The 10,118-nt window shown below is 36.9% G+C and overlaps 1 protein-coding gene across 4 annotated transcripts in view; it reads right to left on the bottom strand.

Annotated features, from left to right (window-relative positions):
• Positions 1 to 5,057: 5,057 nt before the first annotated feature.
• The window catches only part of rab28 (RAB28, member RAS oncogene family), a 106,789-nt gene continuing 101,728 nt past the window's right edge, over positions 5,058 to 10,118 (bottom strand). Inside the window, exons 7-8 of one of the 4 annotated variants that reach the window (XR_008723812.1) lie at positions 7,879 to 8,150; positions 5,058 to 5,258 (exon numbers count right to left, since the gene is read on the bottom strand). Coding sequence is in view for 3 of the 4 variants with exons in the window: in XM_055638917.1 (XP_055494892.1) it covers positions 8,633 to 8,728 (96 nt within the window). In the remaining variant the exon portion in view is untranslated. Of the gene's footprint in view, positions 8,151 to 8,617; positions 8,729 to 10,118 lie in introns of those variants that run through there. The other 3 variants (XM_055638908.1, XM_055638894.1, XM_055638917.1) reach the window with 3 other exon arrangements.

The following is a 10,118-nucleotide window of genomic DNA, read 5'->3' as shown; positions in this document are numbered from 1 at the left end:
TTATCTACTTCCATCACCACCCCATTACAGCACCCATCACTCACCATGTGAACATCTTGCCCCTCTCATCTTAAAAATGTGCCCACTAGCATTTGGAATGCTCACCCTGGGTAAAAGGTTTTAAATGTCTACACTATCATGGCTCACAGAATTTGATATACTTCGATCAGATCTCCCTTCAACTTCAGGCATTCCAGAGACACCAATCCAAGTTTGTCCAACCTCTCCTTGTAACTAATAGCTTCTAAAGCTGGACTTCAAAACTAGCAATACAACAGAAACTTTTATTCATAATGTGATTATGAAAATGTAGGTCAATAATAGTATATGTGCATGCATGCACAGATTCACGCATGCATACCCACCCTCAAAATATAGATCCCTCAGTTTTCAATACTTTTGGATTCAAGATTAGCAGGTTAAATTATCTTTCACTTTTTTTTTGTGCAATGAGCAGAATTTTGTTAACTACCACTTTTATTATGAGCTAAGTAACTAACTGAATGAAAAAGGAAATTCTGGGAGTACGGGTGCATGGTTCCCTAAATGTAGCGAGTCAGCTGGATAGTGTGGTGATGTGGGACATCATGATGCAGCTGTACAAGATATTGATCAGACCAAACTTGGAGCACTGTGTGCAGTTCTGGCCGCCCTGCTACATGGATGATGCCACTAATTTGAAAAGGGTGCAGAATAGATTCACCAGGATGTTATCTGGATTTGTGTACTTGTGTCTTAGAGAGAGGTTGGATAGCCTTGGGAAATATTATCTTTGGATTGTGGGAAGCTGAGGAGTGACTGTATTGAGGTGTTCAAGATTATGTGAGAAATGAATGAAGTGAACGCTCACAGTCTCTTCCCCCAAAGGTAGAGGATTTAAATACTAGAAGGTACAAGCTTTAGGTGAAAAAAAAGATTTAAGAGAGGCATCACAGGCAACCTTTTCACTCAGAGAATAGTCTGTATCTGGGAATGAGGCCAGAGAAAGCTGTAAAAATAGATACAACAACAACTTTTGAAAGACATTTGGTCAGACATATGTATCGGGAGAGTTTAGATAGATATGGGCCAAGTGCAGGTAAATGAGATGTTGGTCGTATGCCATCTTGGTCGGCATGGACAAGGTTGGCCAAAGGACCTGTACAGCTCTCTGACTAAAAATTGGTGCAATGATGAACTAAATTACATTGTTTCTTGGAATGTAGTTCCCTGTTCAAACAGTTTATTGGTGTTTGATGTGCTTATCTTCCCTGAAGAAAAGGTGATGACTGAAAAGCTTCTAATTCTGTCAGTGCTCAGATTTATGTAGTGCCTTACTAGACACATTAGAGAAATCTTATATTACAATGCAGTTGCTTCTAGGGCGTCTTGCATGAGTGACTGAAGTATATGCCTTTCAGTTAATACCACCAGACGGTCTTTAAGTGGGTTTGTTTTCTCCATTTGTAAAAAAAAAGTAGCAAGTGAAAGCTACCTAATACCTTAATTGCCTCCAGTGATCAGTCCAATACACCATAAATATGCATTGAATTTATCCCACTGCAAGATATCAGAAAATGTTTCTGAAAGTGTTGAAGTTACCAGAGTTACATTCCAGGCCCAGAAATGCAGCATATGTATCAAAACAAAGTCATACATGGACAAAGTTGTCTTGTAAATCAAGTGGCATCAAACTCAAATTTAATTACGACAGTTATGAGGTGTTGCATTTTCGCAAGTTAAATCAGGGCAGGATTTACATAGTAAATGGTTGGGCCCTGGAGAATATTGTAGTAAAGAGATCAATTCTATATGTACTCAGTTTCACAAATGTGACGACATGTGGTTAAGAAGCCGTTTGCTATACTTCATTGGTCAGGGCAGTACAGGAATTGGGACGTTATGTTTCAACTGTACAAGTCTTTCGTGAGGCTACACTAGGAGTGTGCAGTTTTTGTTGCCCCTCTATAGGAAGGATATAATTAAGCATGGCAGAGTATAGAAAATATTCATGTGGTTGATACCAGAACTGGAGTTGTCAGAAGCTGGATATGCTGGGACATTTTACCCTGGAGATTAGGAGGCCGAGGGGTGACTTTAAAGAAGTATAGCTCAGGGTAGGAGAGTCGAAAATGATGATATGAAAATAGGTGGAGGGGCAGGTAATGCAGAGAATGCAGGGACTCTCAAGGTCCAAGGTCAGTTTATTGTCACATGTACCAAGTAAGTTACAGAGAAATTTGAGTTACCATACAGCCATACTAAATGAAAAGCAACAATACACACACCACATAAAAGTTAACATAAACATCCATCACAGTGGATTCCACGTTCCTTACTGTGATGGAAGATTGAACTTTATGTGATAAAGTTCAATATTCTTCCTCTTTGTTCTCCTGCGGTTGGGTTGGTTCAGTCAAACCATCCGCAGTAGGGGTGATCGAAACTCCCGCGTCGGGGCGGTTGAAACTCTCTCCACGACATGGAGCTCCCGAGTCGGCCTCTTCTTACCAGAGACCGGGGTTTCACAATGTAAAAGTCCACAGGCCCCGCGGTTGGAGCTTCGATCCCCGGCAAAGGAATCGCAAGGGATGTTAAAGTCCCGCAGACTCATACCGTCAGTCTCCAGGAAAGGCCGCCAACTGCACGATGTTAGGCCGCAGAGGGGACGTAGATACGACACCGAAAAAAATCGCATCTCCGTCAAGGTAGGAGATTGAAAAAAAGTTTCCCCCACCCCCCACCCACATAAAACAAACCAAGGAACACTAAAACATACTTTTAACACATACTAAAAATAACAAAAAGAATGGACAGACAGACTGTTGGCGAGGCAGCACTGCTGGTGGCGCCACCCGGTGCAGAGGGACTTGGACAGGTTAGGAAAGTGGGCAGAGAAATAGCAAATGGAATATAGTGTGGCAAAGTGTGAAGTCATGCATTTGGTAGCATGACTTTGGTAGCATGAATAAAGGCGTAGACTATTTTCTAAATGGGGAGAGAATCCAGAAATCGGAGATGCAAAGGGACTTGGGAGAGCTGGTGCAGGATTCCCAAAAGGTTAATTTGCAAGTCGAATCGGTAGTAAAAGCATCTGCAATGCTAACATTTATTTCAAGAGGGTTAGAGTACAAAAACAGGGATGTAATGCTGAGGGTCTATAAGGCGCTGGTCAGGCCGCACTTGGAGTATTGTAAGCAATTTTGGCCACCATATCTGAGAAAGGATGTGCTGGCTCTGGAGAGGGTCCAGAGGAGGTTTACAAGAATGATCCCAGGAATGAGTGGGTTAAAATATGATGAGCATTTGACAGCACTGGGTGTGTACTCGCTGGAGTTTAGAAGAATGAGGGGGGACCTCATTGAAACTTACCAAAGTCAGTACAGTGTCAGGGGTTATGGGGAGAAAGCAGGAGAATGGGGTTAGGAGGGAGAGATAGATCAGCCATGATTGAATGCCAGAGTAGACCTGATGGACAGAATGGCCTAATTCTGCTTCTATCACATATTATCTTATGACAGTCTAAAACTAGAGGTAGTAGATTTAAGATGAGGGCAAAGAGTTAAAAGGGGGCAGAGGGGAAACTTTCTGCACGCAGAGGGTGGTGGGTATATGGAGCATCCTGTTAACGTTGGAGGCAGGTATAACTACAATTTTTAAAAGACATTTGGATAGAAAAAGTTCAGAGGGATCTGTGCCAAATGAAGGCAATGAAACAAGTTCAGAGACATATCTTGGTTGGCATGGTTAGAATGGGCCAAAGGGTCAATTTCCTTGCTGTATAACACTGACTATGAGATTAGTAGCGTAACTTCCATTACTAAAACATGTTTTAATTTGCAGTCTGAAAAATTGACAAAATTGCAAACTACTTTGCATTCCTATTGAAAGATATCGAACATATCAGAATTACAGCTGTAAATGGAACAGTTTAAGTTTAGAATCTTTGAGCTTGTGTGGTATAACAAAGTTGAATAAATATGTTAAAATATCCGTATGATGAATAGTAGTCAAGCATTTTCAATGTTGTAGCTATATTATTTATTGAACTAAGTTATTATATTAGAGAATAAATATTTTGCAAGGTTTTTCAGTGGTTGATGTGATGTTTTAACTGCTTAATTTTCCCACGTGAAATTATTTAAATATTTATCTCCATATTTCTCGTCTCCTGCCATTGGTAGGAGCCGTAGTGATAAATCCAACAGACCTCCACGACACAAGAGTTTTACGTTTCTGCTCCAGAATACACCATAGAAATGTCTGTTATTCATTTTGTGAGTGAAGGTCCACTTCACTTTCCATGGAGGGAGTAACAACTCCTGTGCCTTTGAAAATCCGGGTTGCCTTTCTTTGCACTGTTCGGGGGAAGGTGAAGGAGGATTGAGTGAAATAGGATAATGTGTAAATTCAAATAAATACTACAGATATCCGTGTTTAAGATCTGTAATCTGACATCAGCCGGCAATGAACCAGGTACTTCCCTGGTTCTGCACCTCTTTGCCGTATAATTTGAAGTGAGAACTGACACTGCAAGCTGCAAGAAAATAAAGCTGTCCACATGACAGTAGCACCTTTACAAGTACAATGACAAATTCACAAGACTTTAGAGGCCCTACTTTCAAACCAAGATTATACTCAATTTCCAGGATCAAACAAAATAAATATGGAGAACCAATAGAAGAGAGACTTTGTCCCCTTTTATGATTTCCTAGGCTTTTTAAATATTTTTCTGCGAAAGTGGATGAAATTTGAGAAAGAGGTGAAATTTGAGAAAGAGAGGTACTTCTTTGCCCTAGGTGGACAGAGGCCCATAGTAATAGCAGCTATTGGGGTCATTTCTTCATTGTCCTATTTATTTGAGTCCACTCACATTTTCAGTAATGAAATGCAGGGAAATATAGAATGTACCCACTACTGAATGCTTGCTTCAGCATAGAGTATTGGGGACAGGCTGGAAACACAAAATGTAAGTTTATATTTTAATACTGTTTTTACACCAAGTTACACTACACTTTCAGTAACCGGACCAGTTAACACAATTCCTGCTTTCGTATATTCAATAAATCAGGCAAGGCTGACTTTTGCAAATGATTGTATATTTATAAGCAGAGAAATATTTTAACAGCGGGAAAACATTTCAATATATTCACATACAAATACACCGTAAATATAATTTACAACATTCAATAGCAATTATGTTCTAGTTACAATATTCAGCCTCGCAATAATTTAAGGAATTCGCATTCTAGATCCTACGATGCACTGAGCAAGGTTACCTGCAAGAAACAAACAGTAAAACAAAGCAATATAACTGAATATCCTTACACAGTATGACAAAAATCATATTAAAAATATCAAAAATATTCTGAAATAAATAAGCCTTTATTTATAATGCAAATATTATGCACTGGGTTATGCTGGGTATATCAATATGAATTGTTATATTTGCATTGAATTGTATTTCATCTATTGCAAACTGATTATTGTATTGTATAGAGCTTAACTTATTACTACCCTGGTTGTAGTATTAGCAATTACTATTTTAAAGTTCATGGAAATATTTTTCATTACTGTCACAAAATTTAAATCTCCAAGTGTTTAGAAAATATGCTGACATTATATGATATTTGTGTTTTGCTGAATTTCAAATGGAAATTATTTGAACTGCTACCAAAAATGCACAGAGATTTCACTGCTTCCACAGAATGTAAGGATAGAATTAGGACCAAATGCAAATTTCAAGACTATTTTCTTTGTTGTGCTCATTCAAATATCAAATGGAATGCACTTAAGTGTGTTCTGAAAATTAAACAACTAAAACTAAATACATTTAAGATCAAAGATCTACCCAGCAAGAATGAAATATTTGGTGTCCAAATATGTATTTATATGTGAATATATAGAACAAAGTTATGGCTGAATTTATTAGTGCCACTGCACTGTATTTATTTGATAATTGGCCAGTAGAAAGAAAGTGTCAAAATGCAGTTGTATCTTAGACAAACATGTCATTATCAACATACACAGACATAAGTCGATGATCAATTATATGATCCCTTAGTCAGTACATTGAGTACTGTTTAAGTAAAAGAAAATGCTGGAAAGAAACAAAATCTGGATAGTATTGATTCAGGCAGTTACAAGTCAGTGGTCGATATTAATAATAAAGAAAAATAATGGAAACTATACAAAGGGTTTTATTTGAATAATCTGTGTATTTATAAATGAAGTAAGAAGAGGAAGTTGCCATGAGATATAATGCCTTGATTTTGCTGAGAATATTACATGTAAACAAGCCATGGAACATTCAATAAATGCAAGCAATGAATTGCTTATTTATTTGGATTTTCAGAACATTTTCAATACCTCTGGCAAAATATTGTCAAAGAAAGAGATCACCTACAAAAAACTGAAATCCCAAAATTGCAGAGGTTGAAAGCAGACATCCAGTTTTGTTAGAATTCGGACCACATCTGTTTGCATGAGGAATGTACCTCATTTGTCCAGGTCATCTTAATTCTGAGTGTGCTGGTAGCACTTGTGTACGATGTGGGTGAAGTACTATGTGAGATGAGATATGGTGATGTTGAGTAGGTGAGAGAATACAGGGATATGTGGTATTCTCAAGCCGTGCAGGGGTAACAGAAGCTTACAGATTTTGAAAGAGCACTCAAAAAATAAAGGCAAGCCAATAAAGAGTGAGCTGGTAAAATGGTTCAATTGATTTTCTGATTAGCTAAATCTTAACAAAATATGGTAATCAATTTAAAAGGTCAAAAATAAGTTCCACTCACTAATGCCTCATAGCACTTTGGGAAGAATGATTATAGGCTATCCTGCCTGTGAAGAGTTAGAGAGTTTAGAAAGGGATCTTCCGCTTGGATTAAGTCAGGTAGGAGTTGTAATTCCCCCCCACTTGATCTCGTGGTGTAGACTACCAGCCTGGATAAAAATATAGTAATTGGCAGAGTCGTACGGGGATCTGAACTTGCATCCTATTACTATTACATATCCTTGAGCAAAATAAAAGCCGGTTAAATTTGACTGCAATGCTTACTAAAAAGATAGATATTGCAGATAAATATTGGCTAGTTTTACAAACTGGGAAATAAAATTTATTACTGACAAAATAAAATGCAAACCTGTCAAATAAACATGACAAATAACTGTAGCATGTATAATTAGACATAAAGGTTCTGCATTCAGTGAAATACAAATGCATAGAGGTGATGACTTGAACAATCTACATTTAAAATGGGAAAGGTTTAGAAATGTCAAGAAGACAAAAAGAACAACATGACTGATTTTCAAGAAAGAGGGAAAGGGATAATGGGTAAGACCCAATAAACTGTAAGTCTGAAAACAAAATGATAAAAGAAAACCTCACTACAGTATATAAAATAAAGTTACTATAAATACCATATCTCTAATCATAATCTTACACAAACAGTCATAAATGTTTGGAATAATTTGCAGCTGAGTAACAGAAGCAAAGGTATTTAGGTTGGATGCTGCCAGAGTAAAAGGTACAAAAGGGCTGCAAGTCAATGGGCCAAATTAAGTTTTACAAGCTTCATATTGTCTTATTTTCTGAAATACCTTTTAGTAAGACTCTAATCTTCATAACAGTATGCTACCCTGTCCAAATTTGTTCTTAAAAAAATCAACAGTTGCAATAAAAAAGTATTTTCCCAGGTCTACAAAACATTCCCTTGTTCTTTTAAATGAAATTTCATTTAAAATACATATTTCTGTAAATGATGAAACACATTTAAATGCACTGTTGTACAAATTTGACTTTTTTTAAAGTTGCAAAATACATATCTGATGTAGCTACATCGTCATTTTTAACAAAGTGACAAATATCATTTTGTGACTCGATTTAGAAAATCATACTCAAATGCGTGGTCCAATCTTGTGGATCTCTGCAGTCGACAGTGGCTGCCTTGTGTTTCATAGCATACAGTAACTGTGTTGCAGAGATGGTTGCTGTCAAAATGAAGTTCCTGAGAAAGAATGGGCCTGTGTGAACGAAGCAGGATTGCCAAATGTACTAATATGGATATGTGACGGGATCACTGAACTGCACACATTGAACTTCTGGGAGGGTTCACAGTTCTCACCACAGGCTCCTGGCTGTAGTTCACAATATCTGCCTTCACTACGCGCTGTCATAAAAGGGAAAGCAGCCATGTTAGAGTTCATAAAACAAATTCAGCACTAAAAATAATCTATTAGAAAGAATCATTAATTATTTTATAATCTTTTTAATTATAAAACAGATAAATTATCACTGTATTGCTGAGAGCTGTGAGGCAATACCATAGGTTTAACAGAGTGCTCTATAAAAATGGCTATAACTGTTTTAATAAACTGACTCTTCCTACTCCTAAGTTAAGGTTCAATGAACAAAGGACTGGAGGAAATCTATCAGAACATGGCAACCACAAGTTGGATTAATAAAACATTAACTTAAGGTACAATATTTGGTACAAGGTTGCTAACTGTATGGAAGTAAATATATGTAAAAAAAAACAATAATATTTAAAATAATTAACCATATAATGGTTGAGAGAACTAGTTTTTAATCCATTGTATTTAAATATTTTCTAAAGTACAGATGGTTGTAGATTCTGCTGTGGTACCTGAATTACTGTACGACACACACACTACTTCGGCAGTGTGCAGAGCCCTGTGATAGATTTGCATCGTGGGGGTAATTTACCAACTCGGCCCTGACAATATGCTGCCAACCAGAAGGCGCCAGGAAAGCAAAAGAGTAATGAAGTTGAGAAAACAAAGCAAAAGGAAAGGATAAAGATGAAATTGAAATGTTTCAGAATTTAATATAAGCAACAATATAAAGAGCTTCAAGTATCACAATAAACTACAAAAGCACTAATTTTATGTTTGACATTAGTTTAGTGTATATCTCATATTTTAAGTTGATTAGTGCCAGTGACATTAAACAATAAATTCAAGCTGAACTTTATAGCAAAACTGAAGACAACAGAAAGGACAGTAGATGAGTTAACCCAGAGAACACAATGTTTTCTATCTAATTAGGAGTCAATTTAAACAGAATCTAGAAAGTTGACCTTCGCTTTAATGGAACCGTACAGAACCAGGACCGTCAACTCATCTGTATTCTAGGCCTAGTCTCGGTCCGAGAGCCTGAAGAAGGGTATCGACACAAAACATCAACTACCATGTTCTCTTGAGATGCTGCCTGACCTGCTGAGTTACTCCAGCACTTTGTGTCCTTTTGTGTGTTAACCAGCAACTGCAGCTGTTTGTTTCTACCACGTACTAATGCAATGATTATACCAGACTTGGTTATAGCGGACAATCGGCAATAATTGACAGCATTCTTCCCCCTCCCCCCCTAATGTTCCATTGGAACAAGGGTTTACTGCACTTACTTTCCAATAGTTTAAAAAACTAAAGGACATTAAGTACAACTGTGTTATGTGGACCATGTTAAACAAATATTATGCACATAAAATATTAAAAAGGGAACAAATTGCAATTAAATATAATTCTTCAATATGATTACTATAGCAACTCCAGGGATGAAAACCAGAGATAAAATTATTTTACATTATTTGCAATATTTGTACTAATATGGAATAGTGTAATTGGCCACTTTACGTGAATGGAAGCAAATGTTCCACAAATTAGCAGTCGATTCAAAAATTGCTGATGAATGCATTGATGTTATCTTTGCTTACACGTTCATTGATCTGAGTAACAGGCACCTTTCCAGTGGTTAGTCGTAGCAAAGTACCAAATGCTCTGCTTTAATTCCTTTACTGCTTGATAAGTTTTTGGTGAGTATTTTAAAGGTGAAAAACAGTCAATGAAGACAAACAGCCGTTAAACATTTGAAAATACACTGTAATAATCGGAGAGATTTAAAAATTGTCATCTAAAATAGCATTACTTATTGAGGTACCTCTGTATTCAAAATATTATTGAAAGATTTTATTTCCAATAAACATGTGGTATACCTTAAACTAATCCAATGACGTCCACACTTCAAGAAATTTCAATTATTTTATACTTTCGGAAAACTAAATTCCAAATGAAGAAATCATGCTTATCCATAGATGTTCTTGCAGCAGGTATCACTCTAC

The sequence above is a fragment of the Leucoraja erinacea genome, chromosome 1 (assembly GCF_028641065.1).
Source record: "Leucoraja erinacea ecotype New England chromosome 1, Leri_hhj_1, whole genome shotgun sequence".
In the NCBI taxonomy this organism is placed as follows: domain Eukaryota; kingdom Metazoa; phylum Chordata; class Chondrichthyes; order Rajiformes; family Rajidae; genus Leucoraja; species Leucoraja erinaceus.
The sequence above is the reverse complement of the archived record's forward strand: the minus strand, read 5'-3'. Positions and strand labels throughout refer to the sequence as shown.